This window comes from Hoplias malabaricus, chromosome 3, assembly GCF_029633855.1.
Source record: "Hoplias malabaricus isolate fHopMal1 chromosome 3, fHopMal1.hap1, whole genome shotgun sequence".
NCBI lineage: Eukaryota > Metazoa > Chordata > Actinopteri > Characiformes > Erythrinidae > Hoplias > Hoplias malabaricus.
In genome coordinates this window covers 44,860,413-44,884,925 of record NC_089802.1, presented here as the reverse complement: position 1 = coordinate 44,884,925, position 24,513 = coordinate 44,860,413, and the positions used below count along the sequence as shown (strand labels likewise).

General features: G+C 40.1%; 1 protein-coding gene across 4 annotated transcripts in view; it reads left to right on the top strand.

Annotated features, from left to right (window-relative positions):
- The window catches only part of LOC136691564 (cadherin-22-like), a 216,445-nt gene extending 192,425 nt beyond the window's left edge, over nucleotides 1-24,020 (top strand). For all 4 annotated transcript variants that reach the window (XM_066664137.1, XM_066664140.1, XM_066664142.1 and 1 more), the window contains 3 exons: nucleotides 8,341-8,458; nucleotides 12,450-12,701; nucleotides 21,782-24,020. In XM_066664137.1, coding sequence (XP_066520234.1) covers nucleotides 8,341-8,458; nucleotides 12,450-12,701; nucleotides 21,782-22,293 — 882 coding nt within the window. In that variant the 3' untranslated portion in view covers nucleotides 22,294-24,020. The remainder of the gene's footprint in view (nucleotides 1-8,340; nucleotides 8,459-12,449; nucleotides 12,702-21,781) is intronic.
- Nucleotides 24,021-24,513: the final 493 nt, after the last annotated feature.

Genomic DNA, 24,513 nt, shown 5'->3' with positions numbered 1-24,513 from the left:
TGGATTTTTTTTCCTTCCCTTCAATGCTAATTGTTCGTTTATGGTGATAGACTCAGTGTTTCTGAACCTGCTCATTATGGGCTAAATTGTGGTTATGGAACTACACAGTAGGAGTAATTACTATGCCTGAGTGTTTTATATATATATATATATATATATATATATATATATATATATATATATATATGTACTTATTGTTTTTTTTTTTTGTGTGTGTGTGTTTATTACAGTGATGTTTGTTCTGCAAAGTTAATATCCTCTGTGGGGACGATAAAGATGGCTGTATCTATAAGGTGAAGCTGATATGATTAGCATAAAACACTGAGCCAGTTGTCTCCTTTAATCTGTGCAAGCCCAGAGAAAGTATATATTATTCTAAAGGACCCTTAATTAATGCTCAGCTTTAGATCTGTTGTGCTCCACGATCCAGCGGGGACCGTGACCCCTGCTGTACACAAATGCACTTAAAGTGAAAAATGACATGCGTAACCTCTCGTTTCCAGCAAAAGGTTTAGCATAATTTATTACACTCATTATATTACAACACTTTCTGCACCTCCGGGCGCATCCTTAGCGAGCAGGACGTTGTAATAGTTTCATAACCTGTATCACGTTGTTGGGAAATGTGGGGTGTTTTCCCTCACTGGACTTTGTTCTGTAAATTGGCTGCAGGAGGGTGATCAGATCTGAAAGATTGGATGTGTGTGTGTTGGGTCGGGGGTGGGGTGGTTGTGTTACAGCTTGCTTATTGAAATCAGCTCTAACTTTACCCACACACTCCACTGGACAATTAATCACATTGATGAGAAGAATGGAAGGCAGCCCTGTGGATGAGGCTGTAAGTAAAGGTATTTTTCTCTCATCTGTACCGCCACGGTCGGCTAGACTTTGTCAGTTTTTTTACCTCTGCTTTTTTTGGGTTACAGACAATGAATAATTCTCAGTGTCATAACATTACTATTAAGTATTGACTCTTAATCTGTGGAAGAGACAGCCAGCCAAAATAAGGAAAACGTGTTTTTCAGGTAGATATCAATCATCCATCAAGCACGGGATTCACGTAAAAATATCATTTGGAATTCTGCAGAGTCGTGTGCGCTCAACTTTGCTGATAAGAAATCCAAACTTAAAAGAGTCCAAATCCCACCTTACACTTCCTCTCTACAAGTGTTTATGATGCGAAAAGTTGCTTACTCACTCGGTAATCTCATAGCATTATGTATACAGCCGGCCCAATTAAGGGAGCTTTGTTCCTGTGCCATGTTCACATGCTCTCTGGCGGCGCTCTCACGCTTGCTCGCTTCTCGGCTCAGGTTTCTGATGGTACGACAGTGAAATCAGATTAGCTTAAGCCGCTAAATGCATGGAGTTTGATCCCATTTGAGGGATGACAACACAGCATATTTGTGTTTAAAGGGGCACTGAATCAGAGCGGGAGGGAGAGAGAAAAGGGGTCTGAGACGTAAATAAAAGGCCTTATGTGACAGCCCATAAGCAGCTTTGGCTCACAGACAGAGCTCCACATCCGGAGATGTGACACTTTTTTTTTTTTTTTTTGTGTGTGTGTGTGTGTGTGTGTGTGTGTGTGTGTGAGAGAGAGAGAGAGAGAGAGAGAGAGAGAGAGAGAGAGAGAATGAGAGTCTATCTACTGTCTGGCCAGATTTAATGCTTGACCAGAAGGTGAATTTAAAGACAGGCTGAATGTGAGCCCAGACTCCCACAAGCCTAACCTGACCAAGTTCATGCGACCTTAGTCCCAGCTTTCCCCTGGAAATTTTAACTCTGGAATCGAAAAAGACTGGAGCCACTGGCCCCAATAGGATTCCAATCACTTCCAGTCAAGTTTGACTCTAAATATTGTTAACAGAAAGTCCTGCCTATGCACCTACCCAGAGACTCCACCTCATAAACAAGCCCCTGTAGCGTGTGGTAAGTTTTACAACCAATCCAATATATACATTTTATTTGGTTTATGTCTCTGCAAATTCTCAGTCATATTATAAAGCCACGTTTACTGTTTTTGTTATGTACCTTTCTGACTGATACAATGAAGTATGCTGCAGTAACACCATCTGCTATGATGACTTTATGACATGGAGTCATTAGTGCAGTCAGGTACTGATCTCCACATTATCTGATACTGAAAAGACGTCATCGCTCATCTGAACGTAGCTGTACAACTTCACAGCCCAGTGTTGTGGGGCTCTCTACCCCTCGAGTCCATGCTTGGCACTGAGTGTGGTGACTGAATGTCCATCAATAACCTACTTAAGAGCATCCCAATCTGTGTCACTTGCGTCAGTCAAATAAAAGTAGCTTAATTCACTAATTATGAGATGTGTAAAAAATATACACATGCAGCAGGGTTGACAGATTGAGTGTATAATTAGTGTAAAGCCCAGAAAAAAATGTTATATATAGGCACTATTATTTATTTATTTTTTTATCAGCACAGTACCTGTCCAAGAACACATTCTGGTGTTTATCATAGATTCACATACAAGATAAATAAAGATAGATTGAGTTTTCCCATCTGCGGAACTGAGCCCCTCCCTGTCCCCTCTCTACCTCTCTCTCTTTTTATCTTTGATTTCTATCAATACATGATCTCTCTCATAATCTGCCATTGTCTCCTGGCCTGGCCTCTGCTCTGACTGACACGTGGAGCCGGCTTTGGAGAGCCACATTCGACTCGTAACCCCATGGTATTTGAGCATAAGAGCCTGATCAGATGAAAAGAGACAGATATCATATAGTGCCGTGTGTGCAGGAAAAGGCCGGGTGGAAAGGCAAATACTAGGAATGGCCCGGGGACGAGAGGCCTGTCATCTCAGCACAAGATATCAACCAGCGCTGAGCAGCCTCGCTGACAGATCACAAGGCCTGCTCCTCCCCTGGGAGTGTCCCAGCCAGATGACTAATGTTAGGGAAAAAATACACACACATACACACGTATATAGGCTTGTGTAGAAGGACAGATGATGGTTACAGAATAAGAGACTGAAAAACACATGCGCGTCTGTATCACCACCGTCACCAATTATTACAACAGTATTAATGCAGTCTACATGTAAATGTGACATGGCCAATATAAATCATCATTTCCAAGAAAGTGTCTTCCTGGAAAAAGAAAACAACGAAGCCTTTAAAGTATATATCGCCATCCTGATCAAGCCTAATTTATCTAAAGTAGAAGCTTTTCAGGGGTGGGGTGGGGGCTTTACTGTAAATTGATCTCTGTATCAGGCTCTGATTCCTAATGTAAAACAGACCAGTAGGAGACTAATAATTGCTGCAGACGTATCAATTTAAAATGAATTACTGAATGAACTGGAGTATTTGTATTTTTACAGTACCATAAAGTATTTACTCTTATTACTGCACATTCATCAAGGTGAATGTTTTACTTCTTTAAACACAATGCAATGTTAAACAAAGGAAACCTCTTCAGGCATAAACACTTTTCAAAAGTATCATTTAATTGTGGAGCGAACCTATACAACATGTGAAAAAAAACGCTCTAGATTACTGAAGCAACAAATTAACCCAATTTATTTGATAATGAGATTTATGATTGAACAACCAGCCCTGCAGAATATAATCTACATTAAAATTGAACTTTAAAATCAGAATGAAGTCACAGCCAAGACACATCTTTCAGGAACTGAACTGGAAGACATAGGTTTTCATAAAAGTAGATGTAACACTGTAGAGCTGTAGGATGTTTGAACAACTTGCCAAGAGTGTCTGCTCATGTATTGATGAGCTGAAGCTAAAACACAGGTAGATGACTCTGCAGCAATGCAGTGATCCCACAGCAGTAAAACAAATCCTACTCTGAAAGGCTGAAAAGAAACACAATGAATTTTGACCTTGCTAAAATCCTTACTTGATTTAAGTAAATATGCTTTGGTATGGCCTCAAACAAAGCAGGTAATGCTCCAAGACCTCCCAATCACGGAATTAAGTCAGTCCTTTATAAACAACGTCAAAGGCTGATAAAAGAAACAAAATGCTGGGTACAGTCACTGCCGCTAAAGGTCAGGAGACAAGTTATTAATTTTAAGATTACTGATTAGTTCTAGTCCATTGTTCTGATGACTCCAGCAGCTTCTTCATTCAGTTTGGAGAATGTTTCATCTATTTATTGATTTATTTTGTATTTCCTTTTCTCAGTAGGGGAGTCCTGACAGATGCACCTCATTTCACACCCATAGTGTTGAGCTGTTTTCCTCACAATGGATGTGTTTCTTAGATCTAAAGCAAGAGTAGAGCTTGGTATTCGTCTCTGTCTCTTAGAGCTATCTACAAACTCTAGCATTGTTGTTAAAAAATATATAATAATAATTTACTCCAGTTTTTTTTTTTTTCTCGTGTGGATCATCTCATTGCTAATCCCAGCAGAAATAACTTATACCATGAACTTGCTGGAAGTTTTGACTGGGAATTCAATAACTGAAGGGTGGTTTCTGAGTTTTGCACAATGCTGCACAAAGATTTACTCTGTCTTTAAAACACAGGACAGATGGCACTCACTTTTCTTATGATTTTGCTCAGTCTTAGGGGACTTCTATCTCCCTTCAGAAATGAAAGCAATCTCTCTATACAGACCTTTAGTCCTGTAGAGCTCTGGAGAGTATGGCAGAGATTTTGGGAAAGTTCCCACATCCACCAGTCCAGACCCTGCCTGGCTAAAAGGGTCAGAAAGGAGGGTTAGATAAAAATCTAATTAGGGGATTGGGCTTGAGGGAGCTGTAAGCTATTCAATATACTCCCACACACTCTTTCCCTTCACACTCTCTCACTATGTCAGGCACATATTGTTTCTCTGTGTGTGTGTGTGTGTGTTTTCAAATGATCCACCTGGCTAGTGTGCTCTGATCTGCCTCTGCTCTGATATCATTCGGGCCGAAGTTGTTGTTGTTGTTGTCACTGCCTCTTACAATGTTCACTAGACAACACCACATTCAGATTGTGCTCTTTTTTTTGCAGCTTTTGAGCTGCTTATTACCGCATGCTGTTTGTTTATTTTTTATACTTAATCTGAGTAAACAGGAGCTATTTTTATGGGTGGGAGGACAAGAGATGGAAGTGTAGAAAGGGAGGGTGTGAGCAAATATAAGAGGGAGAAGCTGCAGATACTTCTCTTATATCACTCCCCTCACTAGCTCATGGATGGTTGTGAGAAGTGATACGCATGTTGTTTGTTTCATGCCCTGCACAACTTCCCCTAATATTTTAATAGCAAGAACTGCATCTCAGCACACACACACACACACACACACACTTAACTACTATTCATTTTACAAGGGGAGGTAAGGTAATGTGATTTTATGATAGGATGCCAGTGGTGTTTATGGCTGATTTGTATGGAATAACAAATCTCTATGAAGTGGCTACTCATTTTACACACTGTGGTCACACACTGAAAAACTGTCATGTATTTAACAAAGTAGCAGCTCTCTGTCACAGCAACATGATCTGAAATCCTGGCAACAGTTTATATTAATGGATTCTTATTCAAAAAGTGCCAGAAATGAAATGTTACAGTTGATTCTGATTTATGAATAAGCAAGTCACCCAAAGGCCAAGTCTTCTGCTTTTATTTTTTTGGTAACACTTCTCTTTGACCCTGCTCTGTAGCATTAGCTGTCCAATGCCATGAATATTTCATGCCAGATGTATTATGCTTCCTTAAAATGGTCATGATTAAATTTTATGTCCAGTAATATAACAGTGTAATATCACTGATTACTAGTAATTTCCTTGACAGATGTTTGATGTTCTGACAGAGTGTAAGACATCCTGCGTACATAGCCATCATAGCATTACAACATCTGTCTGGATCATTTGTGTAAATGGTAACATGACACTTTTAGTGAACATTATTTACCATGTCAGCGTATGCTGACTTATTAAATACACCAACATTACACACACACACACGTGATTAATCCGCTGCAAACAGTCATATTTTCATAGAAAACATGGAATTATCAATTATTAAAAGGTAAAGCACTGACATTGAAATAAAGCATTTGTGCTTTTAGCTGGATCATATTAGTTTACAGATCAATGATCAAAAACCAAGTGTAAATGGAGTGTCAGGAGTAAGCACCACGCTTGTGTGTCCATAGTGGACTGTTTCTGAGGTCTTTCGCTCCCCACAGCATGACATCCTGGTGATGTGAAAACTCTTGTAAAGAGAATTTCAGGTCGTGTTTGGTTGAGTGAAAGGGCATCGTCCATCTTCAAAACTTAACATTGCACACGATGATCATTACTGCTTTAAGTGCGCACTCTTGATGTGTCAAATAGCCTGGAAATCTCTCTCGTCAAAGCTGGTGAATTTCCCCCCTCTGAACAGTAAGTCATGTTTAAACTGTTGGAGAGGGCTTTTCTCAGCACAGAAAAACTCTGCCTGTATTTGTTGGACATGTTCGTAACAAGAGTACACTTCATCTGCTGTTACACCCAATGTATTTGTTTAGTCTTTTAATTTTTTTAACTGTTTTTGGAGTGAACATGGGGTAGCATTGTTGCTAGCAGGTTGGTTAAGACAATACAATGTAGGAGCCTCTTGACTGTGACTGTATTGAGGGAAGTTGCGATGCTTGAATAATGCTCCCAAAAGTTTCCAAATATCATACACCATGGATAGTGCTGAGATTATCTTATGTTAAGATTAGGAGATTTGAATTGGACAGCCATACTCAAATATATGAAGGGCCTGAGAGGAGTGTCCTGGAACACCATGGATATGGAGAGTCTACTTTATTCAACACAATCATATATTACATTGTAAATAGAGACTCTTAAGATCTCAGTAGGTGCTCTTTACATTACCCCTTTCTTTTAATTGCAACTATCCCAAGCAAAAGGTTCAAAGCATGTGTGATAACCATCCTCATCTGGGGCTCCCAACGACAAAGCAAAAGCCCGAGGTTCTTTTTTAATTCCTGTTCTAGCTCCCCATCTCTCCACGCCAGAGTGACTCACAGCAGCCGGGGTTTGAACGCATCTATAACTCTAATTAGATGTTTAGTCCAATTAAGAGTGAGCTTGTGCCAAAACACATCAAACGCCGACTGGTTCTATCACACTGAGGCAGGGGTCAACGTCACAGTGTGAGCCAGGAAAGAGTGAACGAGGGGAGGAGGAGGAGTGATAAGAGGGGACAGAAACAGACGGTGAAGGAGAGAAGATAAAACAGGAGTGTGGGGAGACAGTAGAGTACAGCCAGGAGACGGAGGAATACGAGAGAGAGATTATTGAAACCTTTATCCCCTCGTCCCTTTTCAAGAAGCCCGCTGTGAGTTTGAAAAGTGAGTGCCTACCACATTAAAGGCACATGTAAGTGGTGGAATTATTCACCAGGGAGTTTAGCAGCAGCGGCTTCTAATCAGACTTAGTCAAACCCGCCATGTCCTCCAGGAGCGAGGATTGAAACACCCCCCACCCCCCAAAATAAATAAAACCTCTCTCCTCTCCTCTCTGGATCTCGTCCTTTAATCATTTCTGAAAAGTTCCACAGTGAAGAACCCAACTTGTTTTTATGGAGCCTCCTTTGAGCATAAACATTGCCCGAGAAGCATTTTGTCCTTGCTGTCACTTTGTCTGTGTGCATGTGAGAGAGAGGGTGCCTGCCACTGAGCTTCTTTATTCCCTGTAAGTGTGCTTCCCTTTATTTGTGGGGGCGCCTTTGTGTGAATGTCCCTTTCTGACTTTGTGCCTACTTTGTGGGGGTGAGGGGCGGTGGATGGATGGGGGAGCTAGTAAAGAAAGGGGCGGGGGGTGTAAAAGATTTGCTCAGGGAAGTATTTCAGTCCTCTCTAATTTCCAATTTGGATTTCCTCAGTCTCCCTGAAGAGTGACATAAATACTGCATGAGCCTTTTGAGGAGCGTGTAATGAGAAAAGAGCAATAAGAGAACATGGGAATTTCGACTTGATTGTCTGGAGTGCCGCTTGCTCTCCTTCCTCCCTCTCTCCCTCTCTCTCTCCCCATTCACGCCTTTAAACACATCCATCTGTTGCTTTACAGGATCTGCTAATTTAATAACTGGCCCTGATTTCAGAAAACACCCCTTTCGCAAGTGTTCCCACTTCGAATCTCATTCGCCCAGTTCCATGCGCACTGTTCCTGATTTACAGAAAAAAAAAAAAAGTGATTCATCAAAGAGCACTTGGTGCTGTGAGCGGAGTACAGTGGTGGTAATAAGAGAGCCAATGTGCAAATTACCATCATGAGCCGGTCGTGATATGAGAAGAAAATGACAAAAAGGATTAGTAATTTTTTTCTTTTCTTTCCCTTCTCATTTTCACCCACCACCACCTCTAGGTGATTCATACCATCAGCGTTGTGGACCGAGATGAACCTCAGTCTGGCCACCGCTTCTATTTCACACTGGCACCAGAAGCCTCCAGCAACCGCCATTTCACACTGTGGGACATCAAAGGTGAGAGTTATGTTCATTTACTTTCATTCTTCAGATGAAAATAAAGACTGTCAGCCGAAGCCCTCAGTAAAACACATTTACAAACATGCTTTTTTTCTGCTAGATTTCTGTTACAGTGAAAGTTGATCATGTAAAAATTGATCTTGCTTTATACACTTTAACAAATACAAAGTTAGTACTTTCAAAAAAATTGGAAGGATAAACACAATGACAAAAATGTTAGGAATCTTTACTCTTTTTGAAAAGCAAGACTGCAATAATACATTTCAGTTTTACTGAGGCAGAGGTCAACGTCAGTGTGAGCCGGAGAAGAGTGAGCGTACATTTTAGAGAAATACAGCTTGACTGAAGGTATAAATCTATACTGGAGAAGACTAGTCAGGCGTCCTCTTATGAGTACTAGTTATGTACTAGTCTGGGTAAAGGCTAGTGTACACAAATGAAGTGCATGCTTGCAGCTCAACACACTTGGAGGAGAACCCTAATTTCGTGCTCTTTGGGACTCATGAATGATATTTTCTCCTGACAATAGACCCAACATTTGTCCTTTTTTAAGCTGTTTAGACTTGAGCAAGTTCTGCTAACATTTGACAGATTTTGTGCTGCATTACTTTCATGTTTTAATTGGAAAGCGTGTTTATTATGCTTCTGCCCTTATACTCTTAGGGACCGTTATTTTTTGTATTTTTCTTGGCTCATTTACAGCACAAATATTGAAAATTATGTAGTAGTTAAAACAGCATGAAGATTGAAGCATACCATTATTTGTTTAATTGTGCATATAACTACAGATAATTGTTTACACACAAGTATTCCCATTTTTTTCTCCCATTGTTCTTGGGACTGTTTCACTTTTTCACCCTCGCAGATCTAAACAGGATAGCTTATTAGCAAAGGGCTCTTTAGAGATGTATGTGTGAGTGGATGTGATGCATGGCTAAGTCAAGATTGATACTGATCTGACACAATGAAAATGTCAGTCGAGAGCCAGGGAAATGTCAACAGTGCACGTGAGGCCAACTGGGGTTTTACATAGGCACAGACACTCAGCTACACGCCTCAACATGACACAACACACATCTGCAGGGATTCAGCAGGATTGTTCAGTGTTGATTCACTCTTTCCACACACACGCATGTTGTTATCGTTGGAAAAACAAAGCTTGTTTCTCAAATGGCATCTTTTTAAAAATTATTTGAACATTCCAACTGCACTTTTAAGCAGTTAAAGTTTCATAATAAAGTGGAGGAGATCTTGAAGCGTTCAAGATTTAGAGGTCTTTCTTCTTTTCTAAAGGTACCATTCAGGGTGCACAAAATCTTGTTGCAACAGCGTTGATATATCTGCTCTGTACAGAATGTACATGCACCCACAGCAGTACTTTTATTCATACTCTCAGATAAGCAAAAATGAGTCACTTTTTCATGCACACAGTATACACCAAGACATAGCATTCCCAGATATTCTCTACAAGTACACCTACACACCCCACTCCCCCTCTCTTTGTCTCCTGTGTTTTCCCTCCCTCTCTCAAAGCCAAAGCCCCTCTCAACCATACTTCTGATTCCATGGACACATTTGTCAACCTGTCAGATTGGATCTGTCACTTTTCCCTTTCACCGTGGCGGCTTCACATTGCATTCTGTCTCCCTGCGTTCTGACACATGAGGACAAACATGCGCTTTTTTCATGCCTGAAAACTTTTTAGGCAGGGCTAGAAGTGCATGAAACTATTCTTTGCCATCAACGAAGCGGCTCTTCCAAAATATTATCATATTAAAGTTTTACTCTGTGCTATGAATGACAATGCCTCATTCTTCTGAAAGTTACTTTACGATGCACATGTTGGAAATTTGATTGACGAGCCCAAACAAAACCTATTTTGTCTCATCTCTCTCCCTTTAAACAACTCATCTCAGGGTTGTCAATACCACTCTGCTGCTTCCATAGACTGGTGTCAGCTTCATCTTCTGATGTATCAAATAAAGACGCAGATTCTTCCTTGTCCAAATGCTCCACACACAGTTTTTTAGCTCCATTCATGATTTATAGATCATCTTTTTTATTATGCATTAGGTGAATGAGATTTCAGTGTTTCCAATGTTATACATACTCTTACATATACAGTTGCATCACATATTTAGCTTTTACACACACACATATATAGTCACTGTAATCACATGGGTCTAATTGTAAATATTAACAAAAGCTACAAAGCTTCCTCAGTTATTCAGTATATTTGAGATGCCACTTTCTTTTACCAGTTTGTGCTTAATGTTAAAGACTAGAAATAGATTTGTTTTGCTTTTCAGAGCTATGTGCTGTATTTATGAGAACAAGAGTGTCTTTTGAAATAAGATTTATTGGAGGAGTCAAAGCACAATGTCACAATGCTTTTACTCAGCGAAACCCACCCTCGCCCTGAACAGATCTGGTAATATGAGAGAGTATTTATCAGTAACTCTGCTGGAGCCGCTCAGGTGACGTGATATATGCCCTCTGTGATGGATAGCTCCAGTGCGTGTTTGCAGGTCTGTTGGTGGAGTTGGGCCCATGCATTTTCATGGGGCTTTTTATATTTATATATATATATATATATAGTTTCGCTATCTGTCTGCTACAGACTGGAGTTTGTTTTGTATCTCAAACAGAATCTTATCCACTTTCCATCCCAATCAAAATGATTCTTACTTATTTTGCTTGGTAAACAATTAAAAGTTGTCAAAGAAAAAAGGTGGAAATTCATAAAGTCTTTTAATGACTGAAATTAAAGACTGGTGATAAATTGCAGGTAAAGTCAGTATAAAATCTTAATACCAAATGTGAACAGGGCCTAACATGGTGCAGTTGACCTTCAAATGCAGCCTCTGCATCTAGATACTGATCAGATCGGTTGTTCTCATGCAATATTCAAATTAAACCTTGTGCTCCACAGCCAATTGTCCTTCATAACCTGAGCAGCCTAAAGAAGGTAAGAACAATTCTAGGAGACGAGGGCAAAACTGCATGACATTAGGACATCAACCTTAACAAGCTGTATTACGTTTATACACATACAAGATCCCAATGCCTCCCAACACAGACCCGATCACAGTGTGCACTGGACTACCTCAGCATTGGCTGCCGCATTCAAACATTTTATCAAACTCATTTACACTTGGTACAAATACAGAACATGTTTTATTACCAACTAAAAACTGGACATTTGTAAAGTGTGGGGCCACATTAAGATACCAGACAGCTTCAATGTGCATTGGCATAGATTCTACACGTGTCTGGAACTGAAGAGAAAGGATGAAACACTGTTCTTCCAAAAGACATTCCCTGTACGGGTGTTTGGAAGATGGTCAAATACATTATTTAGAAATCCAGAGGTGTTCAAGAACGCTGAGATCTGATGACGGCAAAGTCCTTAGCATATTATTTGCATCATTTTGATGCAGTTAAACCATCCAGTGACCACTTGTACTTTGTTGATGAGGCCACTCTCATTGTAGATAGGACAAACAGGCCAGTATTTTTGCACCACGATACTATCGAATATGGTTTTGTCTTTGTAATTGTGTCATTACTCAATTAACCATCTAAATGAAAAAAAGTGACTGCTGTGGTCAGGATGATAGAACACGTAATTTAAAAATGCTCACTAGAGAGTCACTGAAGTAGCTAAATCCTAAGATCAAAAAGGCAGCTCTACATTTGAGGGTTTAAAAAATACCAAACAAATGTATACTGGCATTCCTAGATTTTGAAATTTCAACACTTTTGTATTTTTATGAAAACTCTAAATGCCCTAAAATCAGGTGCCAAAACAATGTATAATGTTTGAAATAAACTGCAACATTTAGCCATTGTTTAACTACTAAAAGAAAAGAATGAACATAAATCCACATATTGTAGCTTAGATGTAGCCATCCCTGAGAGAATTTAGCAGCACTGGCATGTTTATAATTTTTTTTCCCCATTTTCTCCCTTCTCACTGCTTTTTCAGACAACACTGCCGGCATTAGGACCCAACGTTCAGGTTTCAATCGGCAGGAGCAGAATGTATACCTGTTGCCGATCAGGGTGGTGGACAGTGGACCGCCGGCCCTCAGCAGCACAGGGACCTTTACTATCAGAGTGTGTGGCTGTGACACAGTGGGAAACATACAGTCCTGCAACGCCACAGCCTTCGTCATGTCAGCGGCCCTGAGCCCCGGAGCTCTCATCGCTCTGCTTGTCTGCATGCTCATCCTCATCGGTAAGAGCTGCAACAATTATTAATCTTAACATAATTAATCTACTTTCAGTTATCCCTTAATGAGTCAAGAGGTTACTTTGCTTGTGCTGTTCTAGTTAATCATAGCAAGTAGGAATGCACTGGTATGGGCACTGAGAGCCAGAATCCAATATTTTTTATTTGGTGTTAACTGTCATCAAATATTTTAATGTACAGAGCCAAAGGTAATGTGATTAGACATAGTCTGTCTTCAAACTCATGACTGCATGGTTATGTCAAAGGCCTGTATTGTGTCACCAGTTACAGGTAACAACACTAACATCACATCAATTTATACAAAATATATCTTAATGCTAGTGTGCCCACTGAATGTTTAGAAGTACTTCTGCAATATTTTTACACTTTTTAAGGACCATAGATTAGACCTGGTGTGCTGCTCCATCACTATCTTCACAACCACTAGGGCATACACTTGGAATTAATACAAAGGAATGAGGGTAGTTCAAACATTTCTACAGTAGTTTATGAAATTGAAATCATGTGGTTTTAGAGGTTCCTCTGCAAATTTCCACAGCAATGAAGCTCATGTATGCTGGGGAAGTATGTAGAAGCTAGACTAGTTACTGTCGTATATAATGGTCCTGGAATGTCTAATGAGGAATACTGGCCTAAAAAAAAAAGAGCATACAGCCAGCAACACACATACACCATTGTATGTTTACCACTATTGATTTCTTTGCCACTGCAGTGTGTCTAATGGCCCATCATCATCATTTTAAACTTTGATTTGTATATGGGTTCAGATCGTACACAGCACGAGTCCAAGGGAAAAAAGGAAAAGTATCAAGACGAAAGTGACATGAAAGCCAATCAATATTTCATTCTCCTCGTTCACTCTGATGACTTTGCTTCTGGACGTCCTCTTTCATGTGAAAAGAAGAGAGCTTTTGTTGAGGTGGAGAGCACACATAAAACAGGGCCTGCTGAATGGCATCCAACTACTTTGCCCAGGAATGAAGTGAGAGCAGGGTTGAATGGATGCCTCTCTCGATCTGGAAAAGAGCAACATCAGCACCTCGGTCCCCTCGGAGCAGCCTGAGCTTTAAATAAAATAGAACAGGCTTTCCAGGCCTCCACAGCTCCACACACTCGGATCCGCTGCTTAGAGAAACAGTCAGCTGAGGGTAGTTGTGTTGTAATCTCTGAAACTTTTATGAGATTATTCAGTTTCTTCTTTTTTTTTTTTTTTTTTTTTTTTTTTTTTAATTCTGGTGGCTCTATAACACAATCTTCAGAAAATATGTTCAGTGTCCACTGAGTTGCACCCCCCACCCCCATGTCCTTGCCTTCCAGTGCCATCTGAGGTTTCTTCGTCATCAACAATATGTTCCTTTGTCACTGATTTCCATGACTCATTCCACAGACCCATGACAATCACCTCAGGAAAGAGTCATATTGTATTTATTAGTGGTTTAAAAGCATTTAGAGCCCCAAACACAGCTTCAGTTCTGGAGCAGGTCTCTTGTAAAATGTAAGTAGGGCGAAGGCTACATATGCTGTAGAACTTTGATTAACACACTCTATACTTCTCGAAAAACTCAAAATACCTAGTGGGATATTCCTTTATTATTATTTCTCCATACTATGTTTGTCCCGTTTTAACATGAAGGTTTAAAGGAATAACCATCAGTAAGCATGCAGCGCATTGCCACTGCAGCAGAAAGCCCCTTTAAGGCATTGCCAATCACAGAGGGATTATGGGCCAAGAGGGCAAAGCTCAGAGGAATCAGAACAGTCAGCCCTGAGTAAAAGCAGGGGAAACTTTCTGGGCCAGGGGAAAAAAAGAGCACAAGCCCAATACAAAAAAAATGTTTCCATGCAACTGATATATAAACCTACATTGTGCCTGATATTGTTTGATTTGCTAGAACTGTAGCTTAAATAAACTACATGTAGCAACCTCCAGAAACTTCTGACTAACAAAGGCAGCTGTATTTATACATGAAATACTTCCCTGCAAACACATCATACTTCTGCATTTTGATACATAAGGAAAAGAAGCCAATTTTGCATGTCAATGATCAATAAGCTGCATATTTAGGCCTGCATCCCTATTTGGTACATAACATAGATAACAATACAGCCATTTTCCATCTAATACTTTGTAATGTGGTTCCCTTTTATCCAGTCACGAGGCATTGGAAAGCACATGTTTCCAAATACTTCACCACTCTTACTGTTGCCCCAGATTGGACGTGACTAGATCTAGGCCTGTCATGGGTGTCCCCTTGCCCCTATTAGATCAATCAGAAGCCATGATGAGGGGGAAATGAAAACAAATTTCTGCCTAATTAGCTACAAAATAAACAGCCCCTCCTTGGGTGGATTGGGAGGGCGAGGTGATGGATCCATTTGGGCGAGGAACGGCATCTGCGCACATCCGTCCCAATTATAGCCCATCTGCCGCGATGGGAGTCGCCTGCCGGCCGCCCGAGGGAAAATTAGCCGTCTTGTCAAGAGCGCTTATCTGAACATCTGCACGCCCAGAAAGTGCCACATGTTTTGCAGGGGCAGGTACACGCAGCACTTCCTCACCCTCCAAAACCCCTGCGACAAGCACGTGGCTCATCTGGACAGATATTTAGAGGTGATGTGTTGTGGAGCTGTTGCATCTTCTGAGGAAAGTAAGAATAATCTCTCAAACTGTGCAAGACATTACAGATTATTCTGATGTAATCCTTCCCAGGCACAGTTCCTCTGCAGTCTTATCAGGTACAGTAAGTGTATTATAAAGCTTACTGTGGTAGTTCTATCTCCAAAAGCTTCAGAACCAGCTGACATTTCTCACTAAAAACTGCAATAACAGCATGTTCCAGCATCTCACATGTGCCAGAATATACAAGGAATATTATCTGATGGACATGCACTATAAGAAAATGATGACACTGTGTTTAGAAGTTCAGCACTATCCATTTGTTCATGGCTCACTTGTGTGTAATCTGCCAACTGCTGGCTTCTTATAGCAGCAATGTCATTTTTAAAATTGTTTTTGTCTACTGCAGAATCGTTGTGGCAAAAAAAAATGTATGTATAAAGATGCACAGGCTGAAAGCTGTTAATATTTGTTTTGGTAAGTCAGAGTTTATAATCCACTATTAGCATGATAGATATTGTAGCAACGCAAATATTTTCTGTTAAATGTATACAACCCATTTCCATAAAAGCCAGAACATATGTAGTGAATACATAGTCCACATCCTGTAGAGATTTCTCCATCAAGCTCATTCAAATACTACTGGTATTCTCCATATAAATTCTGAATCAGATTTGGTATGCATAGTGTCACACTGAGGCAGCCAGTATAACCCAAGTCTATTTACCCAGCCCTTGGCTATTAGGGGCATCTGATTATGATGGAATTGAAAAGTAAAACAAAAGAGTGGTGTGGTCAAAAAGTCACCTCCCCACGGCTGAGAAGAGAGAGAGAGAGAGAGAGAGAGAGAGAGAGATTGATCAGTGCTCGGTTAGTAGGACAATAAACAGTTTCAGATAAATTCATCAGCCTCGTCTTTCTCCAGGACACTGCCACTGTTTCATTCTCTGCTGTATTTCACATAATTTATAAACTAACTAAATTATAATCATACACAAGATAAGATTTATGCCAATCAAGTAGAGCTTCACCTACGGCCCACCACACTCTCTTCCTACCTGCAGCCACCAAAATTCCTGTTGAATCCTACACCTCAACACTAAGGTTGCTGTGGCTGTTTATGATCTGATCAGCAACCGACTACCCTTAACATCTATACTTACTCATTGAGCCCAGCCTGTGTGTACCCAAACCAGCCACTGTAACACTAGATCTTCACAGGGGTCATCAGGCACCTGTTCACATTGGTGTTTCACTGAATTTAGCCCAGAGGCTCAACAGTGAAGTCTGGCGTCCCAGACCCACCCACCTCCAAGCCAGGTTTACAGTCCTACCTTACGCTTCACCATCAACAACTGTAATTCCACACTGGCCTCCCTGGTGACAAAGGCTGTACATAGCCCCACTGGCACCGTTAAAGCATGCTCAGTGCCATCAGGTCCATGTGAACTTTACATGCTTCATCACCAACAATCCCAATAGCACCTCTACAGTGCATTCCCCCCAAGTAATCTGTGCTCTCCTTATCCACAACCACTCATTAGACCTTTCAGCTGTTTCTGATAACTCTTTCACAGCTGCCCTTAGTTTTCGCCCCGATGCCAAACGGCACAAGCAAGAAATTAGTCGAGTTGGCTATAAATCCTCTAACACCCATCTCCACCAGCCTTACATATGTCGTTACATTTTGCAGAGTTGGAAGGACGTCATAAGTTGCTCCCAGCAAAAACTTAATACGACTTGACTCCATCGCCCACAACTCTTGCCAGGAAATCTTCTGCTTCTCTAGATTCTCTCATTGAAGCCACTAGCCTTGTTTTGCCTGTGACGCTGCTGTTGAGCACCGTGCCTCCTACTCCTGCTCGTGAATAAAACTAGTCATCATTTGCCTTCTCTCTGGTGATGTGGCTTTACTAAAAGCTTTCCACGAATCACCTGACCCAAGGCCTGCTCTGCCGCATTGTACTTGGCCAATCACATCTCTTAGTTCTAATGCGCTCCTGGCTCCCTGCATGGCCACTTTTGGATCCCACTTCCTTCCTGTTTTTGGACATATTACTGTGGCTCTCAGGTCTTTTTTTACAGCATTGAAATGCACAGGTGAAACATTATTTAAATAATAAGTAAATAAATCCTGTGTAGAATTTCTACTTGCCTTAGAATAAAATGATTTGTTTCTATATTCCTAGCAGGAAATCATGTCTATGGCCTCCTGTTTGAATACTTGCCATTAGTGATATATCCAGCAGTAAAAGAGGCTGATGTTGCATTCATGTGCATTCAGCCAGAGGTGGCCAGACTGTGGGAGTTTTCACTCAGCCAGGCTCGAGTTGTAAATCTCAGCATTATATGATCCACACAGTGTGCCAGTAGTATCAACAACACTGCTAGCATTACCACGCCCCTCTCTAACAGTGTAATACACCCCAGCCAGCAGGTCTTTCCATAAAACACCACATGCCTGATATACGCAGCCCTGTCTGGAGCCATAGATCTAAATATATTTCATCTGGCATCTGTTCTTAGACCTGGTTAGATAGTTTGATAAATAAATAAAGGACTGAAAATGAACCCTGCCTCTACAAAGGTATAACCAGTGATACTGTTATGGTATGGCCTAATATCCCCTTAGGTATGTGTGGATTCTCATGTGATTTTCTGCATAAACAGTTGTGGTGCTTTTTGAGTTATCATATTTGTAATCCATTGCAAACATATCAATTCATTTATAAATTACTTCCCTGGATATTTCTATTAAAAAAATATCAGCAGGAATCAAGCATGAGTATTTTATACTTTAATTGGTCCAAACTAAAAATGTTTAACTGGTTTACTTAATGTTTCTCAAAGGGCCAGTTGATGTTGGATAACTTGTTTCAATAAATCAAAAATATATTTAACACTCTTGTAGTGTTTAAGTATTTGATGCCAAAACTGCACCTGTGATGCTAGAAGTGTGTGTGTGTGTGTGTTTGTGTGTGTATATAACAGGCAGAAAAAATATAATATGGAACTTGGTTTCATCATGACCCCCAGGGCTTTCGTAGAAACTAGTACACACAGAACATGTCCATATAAAGAGCACTGTATTTGGTTTTGTACCTTTTCTCTGAGAGGGTAGATCACACTTCAGAATGTTTATGCATTGTATAATAGCATAACACAGCAACTATTGAGTGGTACTTGCCAGCACAAGGATTTGAATATGCCAAGTACTCCATGGTAGAATTACCACAGAGTGCCTCAGTCAGATTTGACGATTTATAGAGAAATTGTCTTTGATGGTAAGGTTATATAAAATTAATATCTGAAAGATGTGCTCGGAAAATTAAGCACCAGTTAATCGTAGCATGAACAGAGGTATAATTGAAATGAAAATTGACAACGATGGGGAAGATGGGAAGCAAAGCAGTTCAGAACCTGGGGTACATTCATCAAAATGTATGCATTCTCTGTTCTTCTGAGGCTGCTTTAAATATTCTTTTAGCACTTCACTGCTATCTTCTTACCTAATGGCCGCACTTCTTCAAAGAACCGTTATTCCCAAGAACCTGTAACGTGGGTAGATGAAAAAAGCTGGTGAGCTGACCCCAGACACTGCTCTCTTAGCTGACAGTGACATGATCCAAAGGACAATAACAGTCTTATCACATTTGTACTCATGGCAAATTAATGACCTTGGATCTGATATGTGCCTCCTGACAAAAAAGCATTAATAAAACATTAATGTTCTCTCTCAAAAAAGTTGAACTTTGGGGGCAAAGATGTCCCCACCATGTACCTACTGAAGTGAGCTTTCATCAGAGACGCCAATGCTATTCACTCACGTTAATATGCTGGCACAAAGCTTTTGGCATTGAGGTTTAATTGTTTGGAATGATTTGTGTTTCCTTTTTCAAGTGCGGTTTCGCATGCAGTGTGGATCTGTATTGAAGAGTAGCAGTTTAATTAATCGCATGCAGATCGCAAGAAAAGGGGAGTTTTCTAATCACAAATATAGGAACTAATTAAGATAATTCTGCCTGGATTAAGGGCTCATTGATTTATTTAGATGAATACAGCTTTTGTTTTCCTTCATTCTCATTAGTGGATTAAATGATCCATCTCAGTTGTTTTCCTTTTCAATTCCATCTTAATTTTCCACTCATTACAAATATATCTGTACACCACCTCTGGGCAATGTTTTAGAAAGTTTTGATCCTTATTAATGCTTCTGAATAATCATCTTCTCATTCACATATTGATAGATAGATCAACTTTCATTAAAGCTTTAGTAAAGGACTTTGCATATTTGGCCTCAAAGCCACCACGAGACTCACTGCATTTGACCAGAGCACAGTAAATTCATACCGAAACAGGGCTGCAGCTACTGATTAATTTTACATGTTTAAGCTGACTGATTACAGAAAGAAACTAATTTAATCAATGGCACAAGAAAATGCATTTCAAATATAAATTATTATTATAACTTTTTTTAATAATACTCTTTCTGTCATTTCTCTTCTGAAGTCCCAATGCCACGCTAAGGAATCTCAAAAATGTAAAAAAAAAAAAAAAAAAAAAAAAAAATTATTCCTCTTCAACCAGTTATCCTAACATTGTATATTACTTCAGTTAAATGTTATTTAATTAAAGATTATCACCTGCTCCAACTTCTCAATGATAGGGAATGTTTGTTTATTGTTTTTGCCACCGCTCGTATGATTTGGAGTAAGGCATTTAATTAAATCATTGGTAAAAAAAAAAAAAAAAACTCAACACATTTGTTAGTGATATGCACTGTTCATGTCATTACTGCACTACTGAGGAGCTGCTGTGAAACACCTCTGCTTTGCATTTCAAGTATTGCACCATGGGGAGACATTGTCTTATTTTGAGTTTGTTTCCACTTGCAATGGTTCAAAGTTTTGTCTGCAACACAAATGATCTTTCTTCATATGATGCAACAAAATGACAGGCGCATTACTGCACCCCGTGTTGAAATTTGTTGTATATATATATATATATATATATATATATATATATGTGTGTATATATATATATAATTTTTTTTATTTATTTATTTTTTTTTTATTCACATAAGTAATGAGGTGCTGCACTGAAAAGACAAGGAGGGAAAAAATTATAATTGAATTAAAACACATTGGTATTTTTCTGTCAGTATTTTCATGCACTCTTGGTTTAAATAAAACAACCTGAGCCTTTAAAATCAGAACTATAACCAAGCTCAAAGCAGTAGACACCAGTGTACAAAAGTAATCAAAAGTGGGGGGAGGGGGAAAAAAAGTCAGTAAATCTTCTCACTCATACACACTCCGAGCATTTCCTTATATACGTGATTTTTCACCTCTAACTTGATTGGGGATTATCAGATCATTCGTATGCAAATGATTAACTTTCCTACAGTAGACCTCACCTTCACTAACGCAGGATCATTTTATTTCATCATGTTTTTTCACTGTGAACCCAACGGTCTGACAGTTCTTCCTGGTGGAAAACGTGTAATGCAACAAAAAGCACATACCTCTCATTAAGATGAACATAGTTGAGTAATAAGTTCCCTAGCTTCACACCAGTGTCAGGATAGTTTTGTTAATCTCACTGTGTTCTCTGGTGTGTGTGTGTGTGTGTGTGTGTGGACATGAGAGCCGATGACAGTGCCTGCCACTGACATATGCTCTATAATTTCATCGGCTTGTTTACCAAGGAGTTAGGCTGAGGTTAATGGCTTATCACCTGTTGTTCAAGACATTTCATTATTTAGTACTCGACTGTGACAAGTATTCTGCTCATTTGCTGCTTGTATATTTTTTTTCACACTGGGATATCTGAAGGAAGTAAACAGCCCTGGAAGTGGTATGCACAGTAAAGTAGCATATAGTTGTTTTTATCTCATGTTTCCCAGGGGGGACATATTTGTCAGTGAGATTATAATGGATCAGGTCAAATTTCAAAAGGGTTAAGTTAGGGATTCTAACTAAAATAAACATTCAAATGACATTCATGAACCAAGACAGTGGTCTGTTTATGAGCAAGATGTAGGGCATCATTCTGAAGACTTGTCCCTGTTAAGGACGCCTGAATAGTTCCCTGTGGTGGTGATATAGACTAAATATATGTGTTTTTCACATTCATAGAAGAAAAATAGTAAAGGGAGAGGGGGTATTGTCCTCTTGCATTTTTAGACACAAAATCATATTTTTTCAGGCACTTCAAAGCATACTGTCATAACTGTAATCTGTTTTTTTAATTATATTATTATTATACTACATAAACCACACTGTTAAACCTTTGATAAGTCATCTTGATATTATGAGGGATATGACACAAACATTCTGAAACTGTCCTCAATGATATGACTCAGGCAGTGCTCGTCACCATCTGTTGCATAACCCTATTATTTCCTCATTTTCTCTTTATATTTCTCCATTTCTCTCTCACTCTGTAGTTCTGGTGCTGCTGATCCTGACGCTAAAGCGGCACAGAAAGGGTCAGCGCATGTCAGAGGACGAGGAGGACATGCGGGACAACGTCATCAAGTACAACGACGAAGGAGGTGGTGAGCAGGACACACAGGCCTATGACATGAGCGCCTTACGAAGCCTCTACGACTTCCCCGAGGTAAAGAATTCCGAGTCGGGTGCTGACCTGCGATCTTTGCCACAGTGGATCCAGAACCGCGTGACTGGGGACGGAGGGGCTGCAGATTTCTCCCTCTTTAAAGGCTACATCCGTAAAAAGGTGGAACAGGCAGACGCTGACCTTTCAGTGCCACCATATGACTCCTTCCAGACGTATGCCTTTGAGGGCAGCAGCTCACCAGCTCTGTCCCTCAGCTCTATCCGCACACTGTCCACCACTTCAGAGCAAGACTTCTCCTACCTCAGTGACTGGGGGCCACGCTTCAGGCAGCTGGCCGGTTACTATGCCCCTGGACAGCCAGAGGAAGAGGGGTCCTAGCATCTCCCTTCATTCTGCAGCCCTCACTGAAGACAATTATTGTTTCATAGCCCCTTTAACTTTCAGTCATGGAATTGCCGCAACCTTCCACTGTCCATCACCAGTGCTCTCCTGAGAAAACTCTTGGAACCCTGTCAATCGTTTGGGTCTCAATACCACCGCCAAACACAAATTGTTGGAAAAGTTCATGACAAAACATGGCAGAGCTGCAAGGAATGAACAGGCCGAGGACTCAGCCTTCACCTGCCTGAGATCTACAGGACAGTGTGGGGTATCGTGCTATAGGCACAACTGTCCTTTCTTTCTAAACATTTTATTTATTATTATTATTTTTTGTTTGTTTTGTATCTAGTTTTCTTGTTCCTTCGGCAAAGGCAGAGAGACTAGTGATTCAGCCGGGGAAGAGAAACAAGACACGGTACAGCAGAACTGGGGAACGTCTTTTACCAAGCCAAGGCAGATTATCCCCAGAGGAAAAGATGTATTTATCAAAGAAAAAGGCAAGATATTTATGTATTTATTAATTTTTACTTATTTATTTATTTATTCATCCTGCTCAAAGTACAGAACACTGTACTGGGAATGGACTTATTTATAGAAGCATACTGAAGTGCACTGAATGAAAGATGCAGACATGGGGCATCCCCAAGGCCGGCTCCATTAAGAGACCAATAATAGAAAAACTTTTTGAGGGATTGATGAGAACGCTTGAGTGTGTCGCCGTGAATAAGAGAACTGGGCCAAGGAAAAAAAAAATGAAAATATTTGTATTTATTTTTTAGAAACCCTTTTGTAAAATACATCCCAGCCCTGGGAGAGGATTGTTTTTGTCCTGCCATACATTTCATGTGTTGTGTTGCTTTTATATCGGTTATCCAAGTCACGCGTTGTGGCCAGTGAAATGTTTGCTGACTTTTAGTTTTATATCTGTATTTTAAAGAATAACAGGAGCGATCACCTGATATTGGTGACGATGAAAGTCAAAAGTAGTCCATCACTGATTTCTGTCTTATGATGTTTTAATTCCCACTCCCTTCCTCTCTGCTTCATGTTCATTTTCTGGATTTGTGACCGTGTTGATTGCATTCTAACTCAGTTTTAAGACCAGATTATTTGGTTTTATTCTGTTTAATCCATGGTATTGGTTATGGATGATGGGTGATTGCTTGTTTAAGGCCTGGTTACACTGCACTGTCCAGATCCAGCACAATTTCAGTTCTGAGGGAAATCTGTTGTCTGAAAAATATATATGTGCTGTTTGCTCAAGCTGGAAAATGACTCCCAGCATTGGATTTGCAGTGAAACAGAGCAGTATCCTGTATATGCCCTTCTCAGAAGAACACACAGGGCTCATAGTAATGATGCCAATCAGAATAAATTGTTCAGAGCCATGTAAATTGTTTGTTGTTGGTCCATTATATTTCCCGTGTCAGCTTGAACTATCAGTATGTACAGTGGTAGCTGACGAGGAAAATATAATGGAACATCCTGTTCCTGAGTTCAAATGTAGTGTTATATTCCACTTGCCACATCGAAGAGGCTGTTGCAAAACAACATTAGTAAGTTTAACAGTAACGTATCAGCCTCTTATCCTCAGTGTATCCAGGCCTCAGGTGTTCTCCTCACCTACAGCCAATACCATAATCCATTCTAATGTCAACCCTAACCTGCCAATGTATGGATAAAATGTACAATTGAAATCAATAAATATTTAATTTTTTTCTAGACATATTCTTCACTTTGTGGGAAGTGACGTGGTAAAATCTGCATCCGACAGAGTCACAAGTTTTCCATAACACAATCCAGTTGCTGAATACAGCCTCTTTGCTTTAGCAAACACTGTACCACCAGATGTTTGCATTTTCCTTTCCCTCATTTTGCTCTTACTCACTTGTCATGACCGTCTTTGATGGATGAGCTCCCTTGGCAGCTCCTACTGCATGTAAGCATTCGCTTCTAGACTGTCTCGGTGAGGCAATTTTCAAGACACGTTTCAAACAAGGCCGGTGCATGCAAGCGCAAGAAACGGGCCCTAATTGAATCACAGACACGGACATGACTGACCTCAAAACGCCATGTAGGACTTTTTTTTTTTTTTAAATACATGAATGTTCAAACATCTAATACAGGAGACAGTAACTGTGTAGATGTACTGTGGTAGGTGAAGAGTCTGTACTAGAGCCTGAAATGTCTTTATAATGTCCATGTGTCCCCCGAAAT